The sequence below is a fragment of the Oncorhynchus gorbuscha genome, linkage group LG02, assembly GCF_021184085.1.
Source record: "Oncorhynchus gorbuscha isolate QuinsamMale2020 ecotype Even-year linkage group LG02, OgorEven_v1.0, whole genome shotgun sequence".
Taxonomy (NCBI): Eukaryota; Metazoa; Chordata; class Actinopteri; order Salmoniformes; family Salmonidae; genus Oncorhynchus; species Oncorhynchus gorbuscha.
In genome coordinates, this window is record NC_060174.1 from 10,349,599 (window position 1) to 10,373,736 (window position 24,138).

Sequence of the window (24,138 nt, forward strand, 5' to 3'; positions counted from 1 at the left end):
GGCAGACAAACACACAAAATATCCACTACACACACATGGATTTTGTGTTATAGATATGTGGTAATAGAGTAGGGGCCTGAGGGAACAGTGTGTTGTGAATATATTGTTTAAAAAAATATAAAATAAATGTGTAACTGGCTTAAATGTTGCTGGACCCCAGGATGAGTAGCTGCTGCCTTTACAAGAACTAATGGGGATCCACAGTAAATACAAATCTCTGCAGCACTGCAACACAAAAATAAGGCCTTTATGGTAGAGTGGTCAGACGCCACTCCTCAGCAAAAGACACATGGCAAACTCCATGCGGGCTGTCAAAAGGAAACTAAAGGACTCTCAGACCATGAGAAACAAGATTCTTGTGTCTGTTGAAACCAAGATAGAACACTTTGGCCTGAATTTCAAGCATCACGTCTGGAGGAAACCTGGCACCATCTTTACGGTGAAACATGGTGGTGGCAGCATCATGCTGTGGGGATGTTTTTCAGCAGCAGGGACTGGCATACTAGTCAGCATCAAGGCAAAGATTAACGGAGCAAAGTTCAGAGAGATCCTTGATGACAACCTGCTCCAGAGTGCTCAGGAACTCCGACTGGGGGGGAAGGTTCACCTTCCAAAAGGACAACAATACTAAGCACACAGCCAAGACAACGCAGGAGTGGCTTCAGGACAAGTCTCTGAATGTATTTATTTTACAAGGCAAGTCAGTTAAGAACAAATTCTTATTTTCATGCCCTTTAGTGGCCCAGACAGAGCCCAGACTTAAACCCAATCTAACATCTCTGGGGAGACATGAAAATAGCTGAGCAGTGACGATCCCCATCCAACATGACAGAGCTTGAGAGGATCTGCAGAAAAGAGTGGGAGAAACTCACCAAATACAGGTGTGCCAAGCTTGTAGCGTCAAACCCAAGACGACTTGAAGCCGTCACCGCTGCTTCAACAAAGGGTCTGAATACTTACGTAAATGTGAATTCAGTTTCTTATTTGTAATACATCTGCAGACATTTCTAAAAACCTGTTTTTGCTTTGACATGAGGTATTGTGTGTAGATTGATAAGGTGGGGGGGGGAAACTATTTAATCCTTTTTAGAAAAAATTGTGGAGAAAAAAAAAATCAAAGGGTCTGAATACTTTCACAGCATTTCCAAACATTAAAACGCATTGGTAAAGCAGCAGACAGTACTCGGGTCTGCAGCGCTAGACTTTATACAGGATGCACGGCAAAGAAAACTGGCGTCGATGCAGAATAATGAAATTGGGACGCTCACTTGAAGAATATTGTTCATTCATAAAAAGGCTCCTACAGTAGCAGAATGATTGCATCTTGCGCCAACACATCTTAAATCGTTATAATACATTGGTTATTACCACATCCTTTCATAATGGCTTTAAAATTAAAATAATTAAAGTCCAGCTTCCATCCGAGCAGCACCAGAACTCACGCTGAGCTGTGATAAAAGCAACATTATGGAGATAAGAGGTGTCCCGTCTTCCTCTCACAGGGATCCTGGCCAAAATGCAGGTATCTGCGTCTCTCCATCTAATAATAAAGACCGCTAGGTGCCAAAAAGGCAGACAGGGAGTCATCTGGTCTACTTCCATTTCACAATCCACGTCTGACCGGCAAGACCTGCACACTCAGTAACCTCTTCATTTGAGTCAGTGTGAAAGTATGAGAATACAGATTTCCCTCTCAGAAAAAGCCAGACAACAGAACAATTGTTTATAGCCCTTTATTGCGGTATGAAAATTCAAAAATTGACAGAGGAACTGTGTTTCGTGCAGTTCGGGTGCGAGTGAGATTCAGGCTGGTGTGTGGCATGACGGGAGGCTGAAACAGGTACATGAAGACTCATTTCAGTCAGGTCTGGGGAAACGACAGCAACGACAGAGGAGGCCGTCTAGGCCACGAGGTAGACGTAGACTCAAGGCACTGGTCCAAGAATGTTTTGGGTTTGGCTGCTGTAGTTTAGAATCAGTTCATCAGGGGAGAGAAAGCTGATCCTAGTTCGATGTTTAGGGGAGCTTTGACATCAACAGGGCACATATGTAAGTCCAACTTCATCTGTACCAAGTCTCTCATAAATATAGCACCCTTTTTAGGCCAAACCACTCAAGTCGCCCAGGCTGACACACACAATCCACTATACCATTTCACAATGCAGAGCTACAAGTGGGAGGGTGTGGACAGGCTTGTCAAGACAGAGAGTAGTGGGGAGTCTGTTTAGCCTACATTCAGCCAACCTTCTCACCCATGCCCACACCACAAAGACAATCAAATGGCCATAGAGGTTCTGGAGCACTGGTTTTGACCTGTATCGATTCTAAAAACAGACGTAAATGAACTCCCTCCCAATGACTCATTGAGCGTTGCCTGTGTAAACCTCTGGCTACTTAGAGGAGGTTTGCTGGCTGTGAGCCAAGAGGGGTTTGTGTGGTAGACTTAAGAGCGGGAGTGAGGTATTTAAAACAGGTTAGTCACACTATTGGGTTGCAAATTTCTGGGAAGTCTATAAATTCCCTGGTGTACCCTAGAATCAGGAGATAATAAGCAGAAAATCCAAAATCCTCCAACCAGGATTTCTGGGAATTTATTGAAAGTTCCAGGAATTGTAATCCCCGTAACACCTCCCAAATCAAAAGCCATGTCTCACAGCCTCTTCCTGACAACTTTTGAGGACGTCGATATCATGTAGGATCCTACGAGACAAGCAGGAAGTGTGGTTTGAGAGGGACAGGATGACAGTCCCAACGATTGATACTTCTACTTCATACTTCTCTGTAACTCTAGACGGAAAAATTAAAGACCGGGGTCGAGCCCCTGTGCTGTGGCGTATATCCTGTAATTGTTAGAGAACGGGGATGTTGGAGGGGAGGGGGGTTCCGCTGGGTTAAGAACCCACCATTACACACAAACTCCAAGGAATAACAAACAAGATAAAATCCTTGGTGGTAATATTCAAATGAAGGATCTTAGGCGAAGTACAGTATGGCCCCATATGGTGAAGGCTAAGTGACTCAATGAGTAAGCATGTGTGTTTGGGTGTGTCATTCAGTTACAGTAACTAGGGAGCCAGTCCAAGGGAGAACCACAATCAGTGTGTAACATAGTGCTTCACAAGTCCTTCACAAGTCCTCTGATCTCCATACCACTACTCTGCTGCAGTGTAAATCTGGCAGACGATCTCCATACCACTACTCTGGTGCAGTGTAAATCTGGCAGACGATCTCCATACCACTACTCTGCTGCAGTGTAAATCGGCTGACAGACATCTCAAGGGCTCTGCTCAACTGTAGGCCAGGTCTAAAGGTGTACCAAAAAAAATCAGTCATAACCACAAACCTCAACCTTGATCATACCTATTTTAACAAGTGACAGTGATAAATATTTAATTAGCTCCTGTACCCAGTAGTGTTCCAGCTGCTCAGTAGTCGGTTAAGCAAATAGGTCCTGTGTGTTCATTGCTAATGGTATCCCGTAAAATCCAGAGGGAATCGTAGATTAGGCTGAGGCTACATCGGGCGTGCAAATGAGCTCACCTGAAGGGTAGCAAAGATGTTAGTGTACAACCACCACTTGCCGTCTGTGAGGAACAAACTCAAAGGCTAACTAAAGTTAGCCCAGGGACTGGCTGGCCCACCATCAACATTTTGAACTGTGGTGAATGTATCCCGGTCCTCTGTTCTGCATTATCAATGTCAGTGATGAGGTGTCAGCTGTGGGTTTGTCAATGAGGCAGGTCAAATTGCTACCACTATCGAGCGGCCTATGACATCATGTAAACGGCACTCAGCCAAGCTCGGTTTCTGCATCACTCTCAATTACAAAGAATGTCACAGGGTGAGGAAAGAGAACATGAAGGACAATCCAGAATTGCAAAATTAAACAGCAAAATTCCTCAAAATGCTGAATATACTGTAGGCTGAAATGAATGTGTCGAACAACAGTGCGCAAAACCAAACTGTCACAATATATATATTCCACGACGGGCTGAGTGTCTGCAGGTTTTTGGCTTTTCTTTTCAAATAAGCCCTGGCCAGCCAGGTGAGGAGAGTTCCTTACTAATTATTGAGCTTAATTAACCAAGTACAAGGGTGCAGCGAAAACTTGCAGACAATCATTCCCTTCGTGGAATGAGTTTGACAAGCGCTTTAAAGCCTAAAATTTGGTTCAAAGTTCATCAAAAGCTTACATATAGTCTCGGCCTGTCTGTCACTGAAAACTTTGACTGTAGATAAGTGAGCTAGAGTATTTATTTCAGCAATCTCATAACATATCGCAAATAAGGTATACAGAATCAGTAGCCTTTTGGCATCCGAGTCCCGGAGAAGTTGTTGAAAACAGGTTTCAGGGCAACATGATAACTTCGGCTACATCTAAAAATGAGACCTTAGAGGTGGTAATGTGGGGTGTAGCCTACCCACTTGGGAATAAAAGAAAATATTCATTGGACACAGAGTTGAAAGTGCACACACACAAATGGAAACAGATGTCAAAAGACAGTTCTTTGCTGGTCTGCATCCCCGTTTTCATCCATTACTCGCTCGCTCGTTGTCCTCTTCTCTGCCAAATCAAACACGATGGAAAACAGAGTGAAGCAATGGTGGTCAAAGTGGAAAGAATGTATGTTGTTTAAGGATCTTTGGCAAATTCTAACCCACAATGAACCCCAGCGGTGCTTAGGGTCATGTGACTGGAAGCGACGACCCCCACGGTGCAGGGGTCAGTAGAAACCTGGGCTCTGTCCATAGGTCTACCTGTCACAGTGCAGGGGTCAGTAGAAACCTGGGCTCTGTCCATAGGTCTACCTGTCACAGTGCAGGGGTCAGTAGAAACCTGGGCTCTGTCCATAGGTCTACCTGTCACAGTGCAGGGGTCAGTAGAAACCTGGGCTCTGTCCATAGGTCTACCTGTCACAGTGCAGGGGTCAGTAGAAACCTGGGCTCTGTCCATAGGTCTACCTGTCACAGTGCAGGGGTCAGTAGAAACCTGGGCTCTGTCCATAGGTCTACCTGTCACAGTGCAGGGGTCAGTAGAAACCTGGGCTCTGTCCATAGGTCTACCTGTCACAGTGCAGGGGTCAGTAGAAACCTGGGCTCTGTCCATAGGTCTACCTGTCACAGTGCAGGGGTCAGTAGAAACCTGGGCTCTGTCCATAGGTCTACCTGTCACAGTGCAGGGGTCAGTAGAAACCTGGGCTCTGTCCATAGGTCTACCTGTCACAGTGGACTGCACTGAGCTCCCAGATTAACCAGTAAAACCCTTTGGACTAAGATACCTCTGCCATTTCTCACGATCACGAGCAAAAACATTTGCCTTATATGATAAATACAAAAAATAAAATTAAATAGTGGCACAGACAGTCCACTAGAGCAGAGCAGCACCTCTTACATTATTCAGATAGGGAAACTAGGCTGTGTGATATGACAACGTCCTGTGGCTCAGTTGGTGGAGCATGACACTTGCAATCCCAAAATAGTGGGTTCAATTCCCAGGACCACCCATATGTAAAAAAAATAAATAATTTTAAAACATTTTTTTTTTACGCATGCCTAAGGTGCTCTGGCTAAATGCATCTGCTCAATGGCGTATATTATGATATTGCAGGCATTTTGAGTCTTGTGAAGGAGCCAAAACGAAAGTGCAGGTGCCACAACCAGTGCCAACCAGAGTACCAGTCATCGTTTCAAGCTCAGCTGATTGTAAGGCTTTTTTGTTCATCCCCCAAGCTGATCCTTGAGGAAATGTTTTCATTCAACAACATTTTTTTTTTTTTTTTTTAAAGCCTCTTTCCACGTTTCCTGCCAACAACTTTCTAACATCTGCTTGTCATTTTGTAAGAGAGGATGTTGTTCAGCGCTGCAGGAGGGAGAAGGGGGCAGTCCGAGAGGAAGTGGAGGCTCATTCTCAAAGCTCGGGAAGCCCACGTTTTACTGAATAGGATGAAATAACAATTTGATAACAAAAAAGCAAAAACATTAAACCACATAAGGTGGAAAACCTGAGAGGCAGACGCATCTTCTACAGTTTCAAAGCAAGCACGGGGCATTATATTAGGAGCTACTAACTGCCTACTATTCTCGAAGACAATGTAAATGGAGGTCAATGACAGCACTGTTGAAAACCTAGAACCAAGCTGCAATGTTTGTTACTACTGTAGGATCATGAGCAACAATAAACTTGCAACTTTATGGTTGCCAGTTGAGACCTCTGGAGATGTCATATATTCTTATGGCCAACATGAAAAATGAACAACCTTCCATCCACCAAACAAACCAAAGAAAATATGTGCTTGTGATGAGGTTACAATGCATGTGGCACTGTACAACTGAGTTGACCCTGGCACTTCGCTAGTTTACCATTCCTCTTCAGAATAAAATAAAATCTAGTCGTTGTACTGACATTTTGTTATTCCGTCTCACATACACAGATAAATGGTTAGGTAATTTAGCTAGCTAAGGGGACAAGAGCTGAGTCCCCTGAGCTAATAAAGCTAATTATTTATTTGTTTGACAAGAAGCAAACTAACGTCTCCGTAATATTAGCTCGATAAAACTTGACCAACTTGTCAGATAAATGTAGGAGGAACAAAGTAGCAAGGACATTTGGTCTACCTGAATCTCGGAGAGTCTTTGAGACATTCCTCGAATTCCACCGTTATCTTCATCTTCTTGAACAAGTAAAAACAGGGATTAAAACACTAGGATTATAAACAGCTGTCCCTTGTTTTGGACTCGGCCACCCCGTTAAAGAGCTGGGAATCAATCCACAACACGTCGGCAAAGCTGGCTGACAAATAATAGGTTCCCGACAATGCAACCATAAACAAATTACAAGTAAAATAACTACTTAAATAAAATAGATATATTTTTTTGAAAGGATATTGTTTTTTTGTTTGTTAAATTGAATAGGAAAATATCGCTTCACTAGCTAGGTTATAGCAGCCAAGTGGGATGAGGCTTTTCATTTCACGCATACAATTACAAACTGCTGCTGCTGTATCTACGAATCATCGTGTCCAGTGTTTCCTGATCCATGAAAAAAACGACTTGAGTGATACTTGGACCATCCAAAGAGAAGGCTCTCTTCGGGACTAGGAGGCTGGACATGTGGTATAGTCGGGAACTGTACCCATAGAGATAAATAGAGGACTCCTCTTTGTGTAATCTGTGTGAGTGTAGCGTCTGTGACAGTATAGACCATACTGAATGAAGTACATTGTCTTCTTAAAGATTGGCTGAGCCCTCTTAATAACCCGATTGGACATGACACCAACATGGTCACCAGGAGGGATCAGCCAATAACGTTGGAAGTCCCAACCAGTCGACTAAATTAAAATGGTGGACGCTCTTCAAATGGCCCTGCCCATGTTAATGCCAAAGATGTTTATAATTAACCCAAGATGGGGGGGAGATGTTGTCCAATTGGAGCAAATTAATCATAGTGGGCAGAACAAGCAAGAAGGTGGGCAGAGCCAAGCACAAGTTTGCGAGATTCTATTGGCTGTCCGTTATGGAACGCCTACTTTATGAAGCAGCGCATTTGCTGTAAGTCAATTCGCTCTTGCACTCAAACAATGTAATTTAAAAAAAAACTTTGACAAAGGCTAAAAGTCAAAAAACGTAGTCCACTCTGTTGGTAACATAGTCTAGTTTTGGGAATAGAAAACTCTAGAAATAAAAATGTTCCATCCATCTCACTCCATCTTCTCCCACTAGACTGCCTCTCATCACCATATTTAGTGGTGAGCGGAATTGTTTTATTTAACTAGGCAAGGCAATTAAGAACAAATTCTTAATTACAATGACGGCCCACCCCGGCCAAACCCTAACGACGCCGGTTGTGATAAAGGCTGGAATCAAACCAAGGTCTGTAGTGACACCTCTAGCACTGAGATGCAGTGCCTTAGACCGCAGCATCACTCCACTCAAGAGCCCATAAAAGTGCCAAAATTGGGCAATTTTCTTCTTCATTGGCCGATCGCTCCCAACTCATAGGAATCCCCAACCAGTTGATTACTTTAAAATGGTGGAAGCCCCAAGTTACGGAAATCTGCTTTTGTACGGCCTCTCCTGATAAGTGGAGATCCTTCGCTACTTGACAACTATCGACCCATATCAACATTGTCTGTACTGTCAAAGGTACTGGAGTCCTTAGTAAGCAGCTAAAGGCCTACTTCCAAGAAAACAACATCTTAAATAGAATGCAATCAGGTTTTAGGTCTGGCCACAACACTGTTTCAGCAACATTGAAGATTTTAAATGACATCCACTGGGCTCTTGATAAGAAGTTACATTGTATGTCTGTCTGTATTGATTTGTCAAAGGCTTTTGACACAGTGGACCATGCTGTGTTAGTGCAAATGTTAAAATGTTGTGGAATTAATTGTCATGCTCTAGATTGGTTTATTAATTACCCATCATCAAATCGTACACAATGTGTAATGGCAGATGGTTGTAAATCTGAGTCCATAGAGGTGTGCTCAGGTGTTCCGCAGGGTTCTATTTTTGGCCCACTGTTGTTTATTTTGTATAACAACAACAGAGGGAGAATGTGTGGAGGACAAAGGAGAGGAAGACCAAGAGCGGTGGTCTATAATGAGAAAGGCCACAATTATTGACCATGTTGTAAACCATGGTCTCTCTTTGAGAGAGGCCGGTTTAAGGGTGCAACCTACCAAATCTGCAGCGTTCAAACAGTATGTTCACATTTTTTACATGTACTGACATTTTGAAATATATTGATTGTTTTGTGTTTTTCAGTAGGATCCGAAGGTTGCCTCCCGCAGGAGGGAGAGGCAGAATATTATCAGACGTGCAGGAAATTGCCATTGTTGACATGGTGATTGGCAACAACGCAAAAAAACGGCGGGAAATTCGGGACTGAGTGCTGGCAGACAATATCACTGTTGGGAATGTGAATACGGTCAGCACAACGACAATATCACTGTTGGGAATGTGAATACGGTCAGCACAACGACAATATCACTGTTGGGAATGTGAATACGGTCAGCACAACGACAATATCACTGTTGGGAATGTGAATACGGTCAGCACAACGACAATATCACTGTTGGGAATGTGAATACGGTCAGCACAACGACAATATCACTGTTGGGAATGTGAATACGGCCAGCACAACGACAATATCACTGTTGGGAATGTGAATACGGCCAGCACAACGACAATATCACTGTTGGGAATGTGAATACGGCCAGCACAACGACAATATCACTGTTGGGAATGTGAATACGGCCAGCACAACGACAATATCACTGTTGGGAATGTGAATACGGCCAGCACAACGACAATATCACTGTTGGGAATGTGAATACGGTCAGCACAACGACAATATCACTGTTGGGAATGTGAATACGGCCAGCACAACGACAATATCACTGTTGGGAATGTGAATACGGCCAGCACAACGACAATATCACTGTTGGGAATGTGAATACGGTCAGCACAAAGACAATATCACTGTTGGGAATGTGAATACGGTCAGCACAAAGACAATATCACTGTTGGGAATGTGAATACGGTCAGCACAACGACAATTTCCAGAGTCCTAGAGAAACATACAATAAGGAGGAAGCAGTTGTACACTGTAACCTTTAAGAGAAACCAAGAGAAACCAAACAGGGTACATACACAGCTATACATAATGTAAAGTACTGCAAAACTGTATTAACTGTATTTTAGAGAGTAATGGAGATATTCAAACTGCACATATTCATCTTTGTGGATGAAGCTGGATTCAACCTGGGGAAGAAAAAAAACACAGCGAGGAAGAAATGTGATTGGACAGAGAGCAACCATAGATGTCCCAGGCCAGAGAGGAGCTAACATCACAATGTGTACAGCACTGTCCAATGATGGTTTGCTGTTACACAAGCCACTCACTTGCCCCTACAATACAGAGGTTCATTTATTTTCTGAATGACCTGCATAATCGATTTGTGCACGCAGAGGATAGGGAAAGAAACACCCCTACCTTAGTTGTTCTGTGGGATAATGTGGCATTCCACCACTCTGCTGCAGTCACAGACTGGTTTGCTGCACATCCCAGGATGTCAGTACTATCCCTGCCTCAATACTCCCCCTTCCTAAACCCCATAGAGGAGTTTCTCTCTGCGTGGAAGGTTTATGACCAGATGTCCTTACTGAATGCCATAAATGCGGGTTGTGGAGACACTTCTCCTGAAGACTGCCAGGGTTGGATTTGACATTCCATTAGATATTTTTCCAAGATGCATCGCCAGAGAAGACATAAGATGTGATGAGAACTTGGGGCCAAATGCAGGAGGGAGGGAGAACTAGAACTCTCACAGGACTGTACAAGTATGTGTGATTATACTATACATGTTTGTTGTAATAATTATTGCAGCCTTAGAATCTCGGGAATTTGTTTTGTTTCAACTTATTTTTCCACAAGTAAATTACTATATGCAAAGATAAAGAAAAAAAATAATCAAGTGTATTTAAGCAAATTGCTGCATTTCTGATTCATTCTTGTTACATACTTTACAGTCAATAAAGTGAATAAGTGTGATTCTATAATGAAATACTGATGCGAAAAATCATAGAAACTTCTAAAGATAAAAGTTAATAATTTATGTAATGCTCCCGGTTAGTATTTCTTAGGTCCGTGTGTTATGAGTGACAATGCTTTCTGCGTGAGAATTATTGCCAGTGTTATGGTTGAACGAGCTTATTTTGAGACATGTATGAAGTGTTTTGAGTTAATTTTGGAGGTGAGCTTTGGCCAAAATGCATGTTGGTAATGCAGACTGAAGAGTTTTGAAAAATTGGCTTCAGTATTGACGGACGCTTGTTAGCAACTGAAAAAAAACAATAAGGAAAAAAATAATGAGTTTAAATATTTCTTTCAATTAAATACATCTACCCTTAATTTCTGTATCATACCTCACCTAGTTGCCAATGGATTATTCTAATACAAAAGGAGAACGTATATAATATGAATCCACAGAACTAACAGCATGGAGTAATAGCACCTCTCAACATGAAGATTTGATACTATTGCCATCTAGTGGCCATAGAGAAGTACTGCGCGATCTGTTAGGCGTAGGTACACTGGATCAAAAACATGAACCGGAGAATAAATGGTGTTCAATGGTATTACATCCTACTTCCACATAAAAACACCAAGCTCATAAGCAGACGCTTCATAAACAGCATCTTTTAATTATGGGAGACAAAAATACACACATCCTTATGTTTAAGAACTTGCAAATTTAAAGATACAAAAAAAAAAAATCAAAAGTCCATTATTTGGGGACAAATTATCACGAGACAGAATGTTAGTCCACTGTCCAACGTAAAGAAAGAAAATATGGATGAATATAAGCAAGACAACAAGTAGCCAGTAGAATCCAAGCCTTGAACTGCACAGGGAAGAACATGAGCATAGCCTATTCATTCACAATACACATAAATACATCATATAGGCACATTTGCCTTGTAATAACCACCCCGGGTTAATGTCATACAAGTTGATTCACAGACAACCTCATCCTTTTGTCTTAAGTCCTGAAAATTGGAAGAAAAAGAAAAATCTTCATAGTAATAACTCTTAAGTGTTATTGACTTTGTTTTTCTCCTATGTGCCTTGCCTTATTATTTGGATAATAGTAGATTTTAAAAAACAAAGAGCAAGGAAGATAGTGGGAACAGTCAGTGTTTCAATCAGTGTTTCCTGTGGATGTGATGCTGTAATTTTCAAAAGGAATCCAGCACTGCTGAGCTTTTGAAATCGTGAGGACAGAATCCAATGGATGGACACCTAGCTTATATGGTCATTCAGTCCCCAGAATTAAAAGGGCTTGGTAGTCTAGTTCTGAGATGAAATAAACCATCTCTACATGCCCTGATAAAACAAAAAACATGTTTTGTAAATGTGCTCATTCAGGAAGAGGACATCAAAACTCAATGTTTAAGACTTCATTTATCACTGGAGAACAGTGGTTCTCAGAGGTTCATGTAGATTGATGTGCCATGAGGTAAATATCATAGAGGCAATAAATACACAGTAACCAACTGTCTTGGTTGCCCAGATATCACCCATTTTGTCTGCCAAGCTAGCTAGCAGATTACAAAAGGTAACGGGAAGCAAAAACTAAAAAGGGGGTAAATTGATCCAAATCAACGACCTCACAATACCATACCTTTCATACAGACTGTAAGAGTGAACATAATATCAACTACATACCAGAAATCTTTCCGTTCATGCAGCCAATCAACCCATAAACCCCCAAAAGTCCTACTGCAGGATGGTAAGTAGTATTATTGACATTGTACAGGTAACAGTCCTGGAGTATTTTCCTTAGTGTACACTGTAGCAAAATGTTTTGCAATGAAAACAAGCATTTCTTATTGGATAAAATGCAAGTCAGTCCCTCGCCGTTTTGGCCTGTTTGGTTACTAGTGAATACACCCCTGCATATCAGTAGTACAAACCCTTCTCTGGGAGCTTCCTTTCCCAAACGTTGTCCTTCTTATCATCTTCGTGAGCGAACATGGCATGAGTGCTGATAAGCACAAGGCTTTAGTAGCCATGCACAATACAGCTGCGTCCCATTGGTATAACGGCAAGCCTGGACATCTCCATTTTAATATGCAGATGTCCTGTGAGAAATTACGTTATTATTACACTGTTTTATGGTTACTTATCACAATGCAATCCATAATAAAATGGTAATTTTATTGCATGAGAATAAATTGGTTTTGCTGTCAATTCCAGTACATTTAGCCACCCTATTAAGATGATGGTACCTTGTTGGAAACATATATTTTCCCATTAGTCAATGGACATGTATGTTCTGTACCAAATATCCTATAGTGGGCGTGTATATATTATGTAGGACTGAAATGCTGGTCACCTTGGACATCGAGGTGCCTTGCGGGCTGGTTGTAAATGTTAAGTTTGCTGTTCCTATCTCCATACCAAACAAACCTACATCCAAGATCAGGGGAACGGAGGAGAAGATTGAGACAAAAACCCAGGACAGAAGCTCTCTCACCAAGGTTTCTTCAACGACGGTTATGTTGGTAGTTAGTTCAAATTAACAGAAAAACAGGTACGGGTACAGGGGAAACTAAAGGCAACAACAAAAAAGACCAAAATCCTCCTACCACCATCATCATCATAATTATCCACCACTTCCATCCAATGGGTGCTGCTGCTTTTTTACGAAGTGGGGTTTCCGACAGCTTTTGCCAGGGGCTCAGGAGGAGCCAGGACAGTCGGACAAAGAAAGACAGACAGACTGCAGCTAGCGAGCGAGCAGGTGAGTGATTGAGCAAGGAGTGAGGCAGGAGTCCTCACTGATAATAACAGTCTGTTATAACAGTCTTAAGGTCTCGGATCCTATAGGTCTGGTTTACTTTGAAGTGACGGCAACTTTTTGAGAGGGACTCTTTCGCAACGAGGAGAAGTGACCGGCAGGGTCGATATGCTTTGCATTGCAGTGTTTCTGGGAAATATACACACGTGTGGGGGGGGTTCGAGGTGAGGTTATGAAGCGGCCTGCTCTATGGCCCAGCACATGTAGCAAAGTGTCTCTTTTGAATGTTTTATGAGAGCCGAGACACAAAGGCTGGGGACAGGGGAGGTGGCGTGTCCTCCTCCTCTAGGAATCCAGAGCTGCAATCCAAAAAGAGAGGACATGTGAGTGACAGCACCATATGCATGAATTCATTACAACAGTAACTGGAACAGAGAAACAACAGAAACGCTAACATTTTAGTAGTCTTATAGTAGAGTGAACATGGGGCCTGTATTCAAAGTGTCTCGGAGTCAGAGTGCTGATCTAGGATCAGTTTTGCCCTTTAAATCACAATGAATAAAAGGGTCGGTCAAACTGATCCTAAATACGGGCCCCTTTCTCAATTCAGACGGTTTTCTGTCAACAGCTGAGTCCAGTATTAACACCTTTAATCTTTTCTCCAATGCGCCACATCAGTCCCCCTGCGGAGGAACTGCATAACTTCTTGCAATTTGGAAGGCCTACTAAAATCAGGGCATGGTAACGTTTATGTGGAGCTTTACACATATCTAACCCTTTCAGAATCCAACTGCCTTTCTAGAAGGTTCCCCATGCATGTACGCTAGGGCATAAGTCTTAAAACCAAGAGAACATTTATCATTTCCCCCTGTTTATATATTACTACTTCAGGCTACAGGGTAATGAAGCGTCTCCACAGCGTACTCAGTGCTTCCTGTGGTCCTGTATGTCTCATTTGGTAGAGCATGGCGCATGCACCGGCAGGGTTGTGGGTTCGATTCCCGGTACCACCCCTTGCGATAAAGAAAAACGTCTGCTAAAACATATGATATTACTCAGCAAGGCTTGAAGGAAATCAGAGTGCTTGACTGAGGGACATTGAAGCAAATCAATTCTCCCAGGATATACAGTGGGGCAAAAAAGTATTTAGTCAGCCACCAATTGTGCAAGTTCTCCCACTTAAAAAGATGAGGCCTGTAATTTTCATCATAGGTACACTAACTATGACAGACAAAATGAGGGAAAAAAAATCCAGAATATAACATTTTTAAGTGGGAGAACTTGCACAATTGGTGACTGACTAAATACTTTTTTGCCCCACTGTACATACATGGTAATAACAGAAAAGCAAGAGCACCGAGATGTCTGCACAGTGACGTTTGTTCACTACAAACAAAGTAAACTGGGCAAGAACATTTTAAAAAAAGCTCAGCGAAAAGAGTGTGGGCGGGGCTTAAGTTGGAGAAAGAAAATGCTTGGCCATGTCATGGCGTGATTGACCAATAAAGGCTCGCTATAGCTTCCAGCCCGTGATGGATTGGCTATTGATTCTTAGCACGCTCTCAGCTTGCTGCAGTAAATGTTATACAAAAACACAATCAACCATTTTCTCTCTTTCAATGGATATCGCCAGAGTGTGATCCCAATGTTCATTTTCTGACTAGTCCTGTCCTAAGGTTTCTGAGAACCCCCATTTGTCTTACCCAAAGTATCCGGAGGTTAAATTTAAGACTTCAGACCTATTTAATACCACTTGAAATGCAATACCATTTGAGTTCTTCACGCACCACACTCCTAATATTCCTCTCAAGAAATGAGCCAATGTTGGCAAAGAGTAGTATTTGTAGAGCTGGCTCTTTCACCAAAGGCTATAATCTACATAGCTCATATTTACAAGTAGGTGTGCTATTCTAGCAATGAGCATTCTCCTGTAGTCTAGCGGTGTGGGAGGGCTCTTTCACCAGTGCTATTCTAGCAGTGAACATTCTCCTGTAGTCTAGCGGTGTGGGAGGGCTCTTTCACCAGTGCTATTCTAGCAGTGAGCATTCTCCTGTAGTCTAGCGGTGTGGGAGGGCTCTTTCACCAGTGCTATTCTAGCAGTGAGCATTCTCCTGTAGTCTAGCGGTGTGGGAGGGCTCTTTCACCAGTGCTATTCTAGCAGTGAACATTCTCCTGTAGTCTAGCGGTGTGGGAGGGCTCTGGACGGACTTCTTCCAGTGGCAAGCGAGACATGAAAGAAATACAAGTTTGCCATGTCATCTAACATGTTCAGGCAATGCATGATGGATATTTAAAATAGGATCCATTATAATCAGATATCTTGTTTGTCTCTTTAGAGATTCATTTGCCTGCATGTTTTTTTGTTGTACATATTGATCTAGGCTATGCCCCATATCACTTACCACTGGAGGAAGTGGGAACTCAAAACACATGAGCTAGATTGCTAACTCTAAATAGGCTTTGTTCTGCTGGCACATCATCTCAATGACATACTCTGTAAAGTGGTATCATTTCCTCTATATATATTGACATTTGAAAAATGCACATGACGTGCGAACTACTAAGCAGTGGCACAAACACCATAGTCATCTCCGTCGCACTTCCTAAGACAGTTCAAAACCAAATTAAATACATTAAGGTTATTCATTCATTTAAGACCAAAGCTGTGTAGTCGAATACCCATACTAACATACTGTATACTACATACTTAATGAGTATATACACGGCATACTATTAGTATACTGTAAACCAACTGTATCCTTTCAGTTGAACGTACTAGCGTCGCCTATCTACCGGAAGTTGATGCTGTTCCTATGCAACCTCTTGCTAGCTTGTTAGCATAACAAATTACTAGCTAGACATTTTACGATTTCGGGTGTGTTCGTAAATTCAATCTGGAGAGCGCTCTGGTCGTTCGTAAATTCAATCTGGAGAGCGCTCTGGTCGTTCGTAAATTCAATCTGGAGAGCGCTCTGGTCGTTCGTAAATTCAATCTGGAGAGCGCTCTGGTCGTTCGTAAATTCAATCTGGAGAGCGCTCTGGTCGTTCGTAAATTCAATCTGGAGAGCGCTCTGGTCGTTTGTAAATTCAATCTGGAGAGCGCTCTGGTCGTTTGTAAATTCAATCTGGAGAGCGCTCTGGTCGTTTGTAAATTCAATCTGGAGAGCGCTCTGGTCGTTTGTAAATTCAATCTGGAGAGCGCTCTGGTCGTTTGTAAATTCAATCTGGAGAGCGCTCTGGTCGTTTGTAAATTCAATCTGGAGAGCGCTCTGGTCGTTTGTAAATTCAGAGTGCGTCGCTCTTGGAGCGCTTCACTGGACGCTCTGGCCGAAGAGTAGGGTTGATCGAGTTCTGACCTCACAACAGCAGTCAAGCGCCCAAGCTAACTGGCTAACGTTGCCTAGCTATTTCCAGACAAATGAGAGAACACATTATCCATTTTACCCACCCTAGCTGGTTAGGCAGTTTATGTTATCCAGATTGTTGGTGCTTGTAACTGTGCTGTTGGCAACAATTTAATTGCCGACATTTACTGGCCCCGGCCATATTCGACGGGTGTAAACTCAGTTATTCTGTACTCTGGCACACTCAGACAAGAGTGCTCTGAAATCGGAGTAGATAGCCAGAATTAGCCATGTCCATGGAGAACGCACAACGACTATACCACTTAGCTAAGAATGACGTGAATAATCAAGTCAATGAACGTTGGGTAGTTAGATTATAGTCAATATACTGCCTGGCAAGTTCAATGTATTAGTAACCAACTAATGTTAGGTAACTAACATTCTGGCGGCAGGTAGCCTCGTGGTTAGAGCGTTGGACTAGTAGTAATGTTGCAAGATCGAATCCCCGACACGACAAGGTTAAAAGATATATATTTTTAAATCTGTCGTTCAGGGGCAGACCAAGGCAGTCAACCCACTGTTCAGAGGTCGTCATTGAAAATAACTATTTGTTCTTAACTGACTTGCCTAGTTAATTTTTTTTTTAAAAGGTAAAATACATATATATTTTTTAAATAAAAAAACATACTGCTGTAATGCTATGTGGTCCGTAAGGACAGCGTAGCGTAGCTAACAAATTGTCAGCCAACCTAACGTGTAACGTAACTGATTTGAAAGGTAACTACTTCATTACAGTGCTCAACATTTGTCACAATTAGTTAAAGTAATGAATTTGTATGTGCTTGGACTTCGACTGAATATTTTCCACCATTTTCTTCAAATATGTCGGATACTTCGTATTTTGGCGAATTTAGTACGACATCCGGGAACTTTTGGCATACTAACTATATCCATACTATGACCAATAAGCATACTATATAATACTATATAATTCACGCCACAAATAGTATGGTTAGTATGAGTATTTGAACACGGCACAATAGTTAAGGACCTGCATACACCCTGCTTACCGTCTTAAGATTTGAGTATGCCCGTTTGTCTTACCGTCATGCGGGGGATCTACAATAAAGTCCTCTGTTTCCATGTCCTCCTTCATCTCCTCGTCCTCATCCTCTTCTTCTGCCTGTTCGTTGGCTATGAGTTGTCGGGCCATCCTGATGCTGAGGCCCTCGTTGTAATGCATCTTCCTCATCATTTCAAACTGCTTCTTTTTCGCTGATGGGGAGAAAGAGAGAGGTTTCAATTGCTTTGGCAATGTAAAACATGTTTCCCATGCCAATAAAGCCCTTTGAATTGAGGTGGGTTGAAAGAGAGAAAGAAAGGCTAGGAGGAGCCACAACTCAGACACAATGTAAATATCCTGATTTCCAGTCTGTGGAGGAGACTCTACTTTAGTAGAGGCTAGGATGGCGCATTCAAAAGCTAAAAAGGAAATAAATTGAGGTTTTAGTTGAACGGGGGAGAGTTTTAACATGCTTGTCCTCAAAATGGCAGTTGAAGGATCAATAGACCATAAACAAACTTCCCTGAGGATCCTGACTGAACAGTTCCAGTTGAATCTAATCTACCTTCAAGGACATGGTTCTGAGCTGAAACCGTCAAAATAACTGCTTTCTAATTCCAGCAATCAATCTACTACTACACAAATATACTTTTTATACCAATACGTGTCGGTCAACGTTTTTTCCACCGTTTCTTTATATCAAAACAACGGCCGACTGAACAGTAGTCCAGGTGTGTCAAACCTCGGGCCTGTGGGACCTGCCTTGTTGATAGTGTTGTTTAGAAGGTAGAAACTAGGGCCTGTGGGACCTGCCTTGTTGATAGTGTGGTTTAGAAGGTAGAAACTAGGGCCTGTGGGACCTGCCTTGTCGATAGTGTTGTTTAGAAGGTAGAAACTAGGGCCTGTGGGACCTGCCTTGTCGATAGTGTTGTTTAGAAGGTAGAAACTAGGGCCTGTGGGACCTGCCTTGTCGATAGTGTTGTTTAGAAGGTAGAAACTAGGGCCTGTGGGACCTGCCTTGTCGATAGTGTTGTTTAGAAGGTAGAAACTAGGGCCTGCCTTGTTGATAGTGTTGTTTAGAAGGTAGAAACTAGGGCCTGTGGGACCTGCCTTGTCGATAGTGTTGTTTAGAAGGTAGAAACTAGGGCCTGTGGGACCTGCCTTGTCGATAGTGCTGTACTTCTATTTCTGCCAACCGATCTAGTCACGATTGCTGTAACATATTTAATAGTCTCACCATTAGCCAACTTTCTACTCACCAGAACAGGAAAAATACAAGGTAATTACTTACAAATTATTTACACGTAGGCTAGGGCAAGCCGCTAATCTAGTGTAGTGAATGTAAGAATTTAAAAGGAGTGGAAAGTCTATTGATGAAAGACATTTAGAACATGCAGCTGTCAGGTTATCATGACGACGGTTGCAACAGGGTCAAAGTTGAACGTTTCTTGCTCCTTCCCCGCAAAAGTAATGGTGGCTATATGAAAAGTAAATGCCGACGAGCTAAAAAAATAAAAAAAATATTTAAAAAAGATGTTTACAGCCAACATACCAGGAACCCTTTCTGAAAGCAATTTTCAAAAAATGACTTGCAATTGCAACAGTACACGAGAGACTGTCAGGAGAGGCTTATTTTTAGCAAACAATAGCTTTGGAGTATGAAGCAACAACCTTGAGGGACATTGTTACATGGAAACTAGGTGGCAGAGAGGATGTGACACAGATTTCAAATTTGGAAGCCAATGTCTGGAGGCTTAGTGATGTCACATTAGTACAGTCTCATGGAGTAACAGTGTGAGGTTAGGGGGACAGCTGGCTCAATGTGTTGGGGATGAATTTTGTTACTACAAGTTGTCAAGATCACTCCAATCAATCAATTCCCTTGCTGATTGTTCGAATCACACTACTTCAAATCCAGGTCACTCATAATTTAGAAAATCAAAAGATAATCTAAATATTAAATACATGTTGTGTTCAGTTGATGGCCCGTCTAACTCTGAAGAATAGTATGTATAAAGGTCAGCAGGTCTCACATACAAATATATTATAGGCGTTTTTATTTTTTTATTTTTAGAATAACCATTTTTTTTAAACGGGTAGGATTCTAACTCATAGCAACACTATAAATCTATGAGAGTATGTCGGGACACACATTTCAGTATTTGGGGAGAATTTACACATTAAGCTCTTGCTGTCCCCTTTACACCAGAGATAAAAATGCAGGAAAGCAAGGAGAGAGACAAGTGTGTCTGGAGCCAACATGGACTACAGTCAATTGGAACAGTCACCGGGAGCAAGCTCAGTTTGGACCGTCGGCAGTGCCCGGGGCTGCTGAGCTGAGAGAATCCGTTATCAGGCACAGAACGCTTGACACAACACAAGGAGAGGTCAGGGAAAAGTCAGGGCCTGATGCCCAGTGGGAATAGGGATGTGAGGGGGTGAGAGGAGGACAACGAAGGGGGGGAAGGGGGCACCTTGAGCCTCTGGAGTTAGTTCATCCTCTTCCTCACTGCTCTCCTCCTCTTCCTCTCTCATGAAGCGAGGTTCTGTTCCTTCTGCTGCCGTCAACCTGGGGGGGAGAAATAAGTGAGAAAGTGTCTAAAAAAGACAGAAATAAACATGTGCAGGGGAAGTAGATGTGGCCATCAGCACACGTGAATCAAAGTCAACCCTCCAAGATCAATGTCCACATCCCCACGGAAATCTAATTACCAACATGTACGTGTTCATGAGGGTCTCACATTAAACAGAAGGGTCATATAAGTGTGTAGCCATTACTGTAAGGACGCTACGGAGTCAGTTTAAGCTAGAGATATTTCATTTGCATTGGATGAGTCTCCAATCCACCACATCTGCCTACGTAATACTTCTGAGGTGAAAGGTGACAGAGCTGGAGCGGTGTTTGTCAGACCATGAGACATCCCGAAAGACAAAAAAATTAGGTCTCCTCACAAAATAATTTGTGGCCTACAAACTATTATGACCCCTTTTTATTTATTTCAACTTTATTTAACCTTTACGGAAAGATGACTCTCTCGAACACGATGGTGTTCTCAGTTTCACTCTACGACCCCCACAAGCGTCTTGGGACTTGTCTGAAGGTGGTACCAACTCTGCCAACTCGTCTCTGTAGCGTCCTTACAGATTTGGCTACACAGTAATATGACCCCTCTGTGTAAAAGGTGAGAATCATGAACATGTTGGTTGTCGTGCACTAGGACACCCACAGATCTCACGACTGAAGGTTCCCTGGTATCAGTTGAAACATTTATAGAAATATGGGAGACTGTTTAGTGTAAAAAAATAAGGGTTTAAATACATGTCAAATAAACACGTTTCCCGATCTTTCAGATATAGGACAGACAGTTCAGAACAAACTACCGTTCCATGTAGTGAATCTGTTATTCAATGGGTTTGTATGAGCTAATAGCAGCAAGGCCAAATAAAAAATGTCAAATCATTCTTAAAATATATATTTTTATACTTCAAATGGTCAAAAATCAAATAGCAAAATGATCCTAGCAAAATTATCCTTGGTATCAAAGACCCCCCGCGGCTTAGACAGGGCTTATATTCTTATGGGTGAAAATGCAGTACGACACAGGCGCACGCCCTAGAGGAAGTCAGATTCACACTGCTTGTATTAAGTCAGTGCCTTGCTAATTCCCTTATTTTCCACCAGCTGAATCAGGCAAACAGTTTCCAGTTGCATGACAAAACCATTCAATTCTTTGCCTCAAAAAAAAAAAATCTGGGTGAAGTTTGGGATATGGCACAAGAATCTGACTTTTGACTGTGAGAAACACATCTACTAAAATAAAATGTCCTTAATTAACATGCTTGTTCGTGAAGGCCAGAAGAGCTTGAGTCAGACAATATCATAGCATGATTATGAGCTTCTATATATCTATGCAGTTCCCTACTGGAAGAGGATGAGCATCCCAGTAGTCACAGGCACAACTTTTCCTGGTCCACATTCAATTTCTACATTACTTTTTAAAGGAGGAAGAGCAGAATTACTTAAAAACAGGCCCTGGTTCTCTTTGAGAGGGATACAGATGAGGGCAGGAACAGAGTGAGACTAAAGACAGAATAAGAAAGTGAGGGAGGATAGATTTGGGGAGGGGGAGAGAACGAGTAAACGCAAGAGCCGGAAGGAGGAAGGGAATAAGGGGAAAGTAGAGAGAAACAAAACGAGTAAGAGAAAGAGGGACAAAGAAAATGAAGGCGCGAGAGACCAGGCACTAGCCATTTTAATAGGATGAGGTTAAACAATGGTACACCGAGTGAAAATAAACAATGCCTTCAGATAGAGTTTCAGGCCGGAGCAGAACAATCCTCTTCACTTATTTACTGACATCCATCTCCACAACACCAGGCTTTTGATGTGAGTAGACAGGAGCAATGCACTTACAGGCCCAGAGCATAAACACACATTTCTTTCAATCCTAGACCAGACCCAATATGATTGCACAATAGCCGACCAGACGGCCACTGATGTAATACTTCAAACAGCGTCCTTTAAACCTTTCCAAGTGCTTTTATTTCCTTGAACAGCAGCCATGATATCCTGTGTCTTGTTCTGACGATGGCGGTGCATTAAGTTTGACAGTTGAGGGAGAAACGGACTGAATAGTCAAAACAAACATTATTTTAGACGTGTTGGTGACGAAGCCGGAAAAATGTTTAATTTGTAGTGTCACGCGACGAATACGGTGTTAAATATGTAATACTGAACTCCGTGGTCTTTATCGCTCCAACTAAATGGGGGATATGCAATGTGCAGCATCCGTTGAGACAGTTAAGTGTGTAGGCCTAGGATAGATCATTCATTTCAATGTAGAAATAAATAACCGCGATAAGACTACAGGAAACGGAGGGCCAGACACATCGACAGGGCTGTAGTGGAGCGGGTCGACAGCGTGTTCACATTACTAAAGGAATTAACATGGTCCACACACACACACCAACACCTCTCCCTATGGAGGCTGAAAAGATTTTGCATGGGCCCCTCAGATCCTCAAAAAGATTTTTAGCTGCACCATTTGACGGCATCTTGAATGGCTGCGTCACCGCTTGGTATGGCAACTGCTTGGCATCTGACCGCACGGCGCTACAGTGGGTAGCTTCCTGCAATCCCAGACCGCTATACCAGGCGGTGTCAGATGAAGGACGTAAAATATTTTAAAAAGTCAAATTGTCCAGCCACCCAAGTCATACTGTTCTCTCTACTACCGCACGGGAAACAGTAACAACGCACTAAGTCTGGAACCAACAGGACCCTGAAACGGCTTCTACCCCTAAGCCATAACTCTACTAAATAGTTACCCAAATAGCTACTAGGACCATCTGCATTGACCCTCTTTGCACAAACCCTTTTGACTCACCACATACCCTAAATCAACTGTTAATCCTGTTGCCTAGTAACCACTAGTCACTTCACTCCTACATATCTTGGCTATATACGCAGGGTACCAGTACCGAGTCGATGTGCAGGAGTAGGAGGTAATTGTAGTAGATATGTACATATACAGTGCCTTCAGAAAGTATTCCCACAGACTTTATCCCCCAAAAAATTGTTAGACGATGTAAAATGTTTTCAATTGAGATTAGTCACTGGCCTACACACAAAACCCCATGAGATAAAAGTGTAACTTCAGTGCATTCAGAAAGTATTGACGCCTTGATTTTGTTACGTTACAGCCTTATCCCCCCTCCAACAATCTACACACAATACCCGATAATGACAATGCAAAAACAAGTTTCTATCACATTTACATAAGTATTCAGACCCTTTACTCGGTACTTTGTTGAAGCACCTTTGGCAACAATTACAGCATCAAGTCTTCTTGGGTATGATGCCACAAGTTTTGGTGCACCTGTATGTGGAGAGTTTTTCCCCTTTTTCTCTGCAGATCCTCTCTAGCTGTCAGGTTGGATGGAGAGCGTTGCTGCACAGCTATTTTCAAGTCTCTCAAGAGATGTTAGATTGGGTTTAAGTCCAGGCTCTGTCTGGGCCACTCAAGAACATTCAGAGACTTGTCCCAAAGCCACTGCTGCGTTGTGTTGGCTGTGTGCTTAGGGTCTGAGGCCCTGAGCAGGTTTACATCATGGATCTCTATACTTTGCGCCGTTCATTTTTTCCCTCAATCCTGACAAGTCCCCAGTCCATGCCGCTGAAAAACATCCCCACAGCAAGATGCTGCCACCACCATGCTTCACCGTCGGGATGGTGCCAGGTTTCCTCCAGACGTGACGCTTGACATTCAGGCCAAAGAGTTCAATCTTGGTTTCATCAGATCAGAGAATTATGTTTCTCATGGTCTGAGTCCTTTAGGTGCCTCTTCGCAAACTCCAAGTGGACTGTCATGTGCAAGTTACTGGAGGAGTGGCTTCCGTCTGGCCACTCTACCATAAAGGCCTGATT

At 42.5% G+C, this 24,138-nt stretch overlaps 2 protein-coding genes across 8 annotated transcripts in view; both read right to left on the reverse strand.

Moving 5' to 3' along the window:
- LOC123996920 (arf-GAP with coiled-coil, ANK repeat and PH domain-containing protein 2-like) overlaps nt 1–7,057 on the reverse strand; it is a 72,900-nt gene extending 65,843 nt beyond the window's left edge. For 3 of the 7 annotated variants that reach the window (XM_046300776.1, XM_046300770.1, XM_046300762.1), the window contains exon 1: nt 6,616–7,057. In XM_046300776.1, the coding sequence (XP_046156732.1) occupies nt 6,616–6,668 (53 nt within the window). In that variant the 5' untranslated portion in view covers nt 6,669–7,057. The remainder of the gene's footprint in view (nt 1–6,615) is intronic. The other 4 variants (XM_046300783.1, XM_046300793.1, XM_046300803.1 and 1 more) reach the window with 3 other exon arrangements.
- A 4,123-nt stretch (nt 7,058–11,180) lies between these two features.
- ppp1r2 (protein phosphatase 1, regulatory (inhibitor) subunit 2) overlaps nt 11,181–24,138 on the reverse strand; it is a 32,404-nt gene continuing 19,446 nt past the window's right edge. The window contains exons 4-6 of the mRNA XM_046300827.1: nt 20,186–20,280; nt 17,753–17,923; nt 11,181–13,663 (exon numbers count right to left, since the gene is read on the reverse strand). Of these exons, the coding sequence (XP_046156783.1) occupies nt 13,650–13,663; nt 17,753–17,923; nt 20,186–20,280 (280 nt within the window). The 3' untranslated portion in view covers nt 11,181–13,649. The remainder of the gene's footprint in view (nt 13,664–17,752; nt 17,924–20,185; nt 20,281–24,138) is intronic.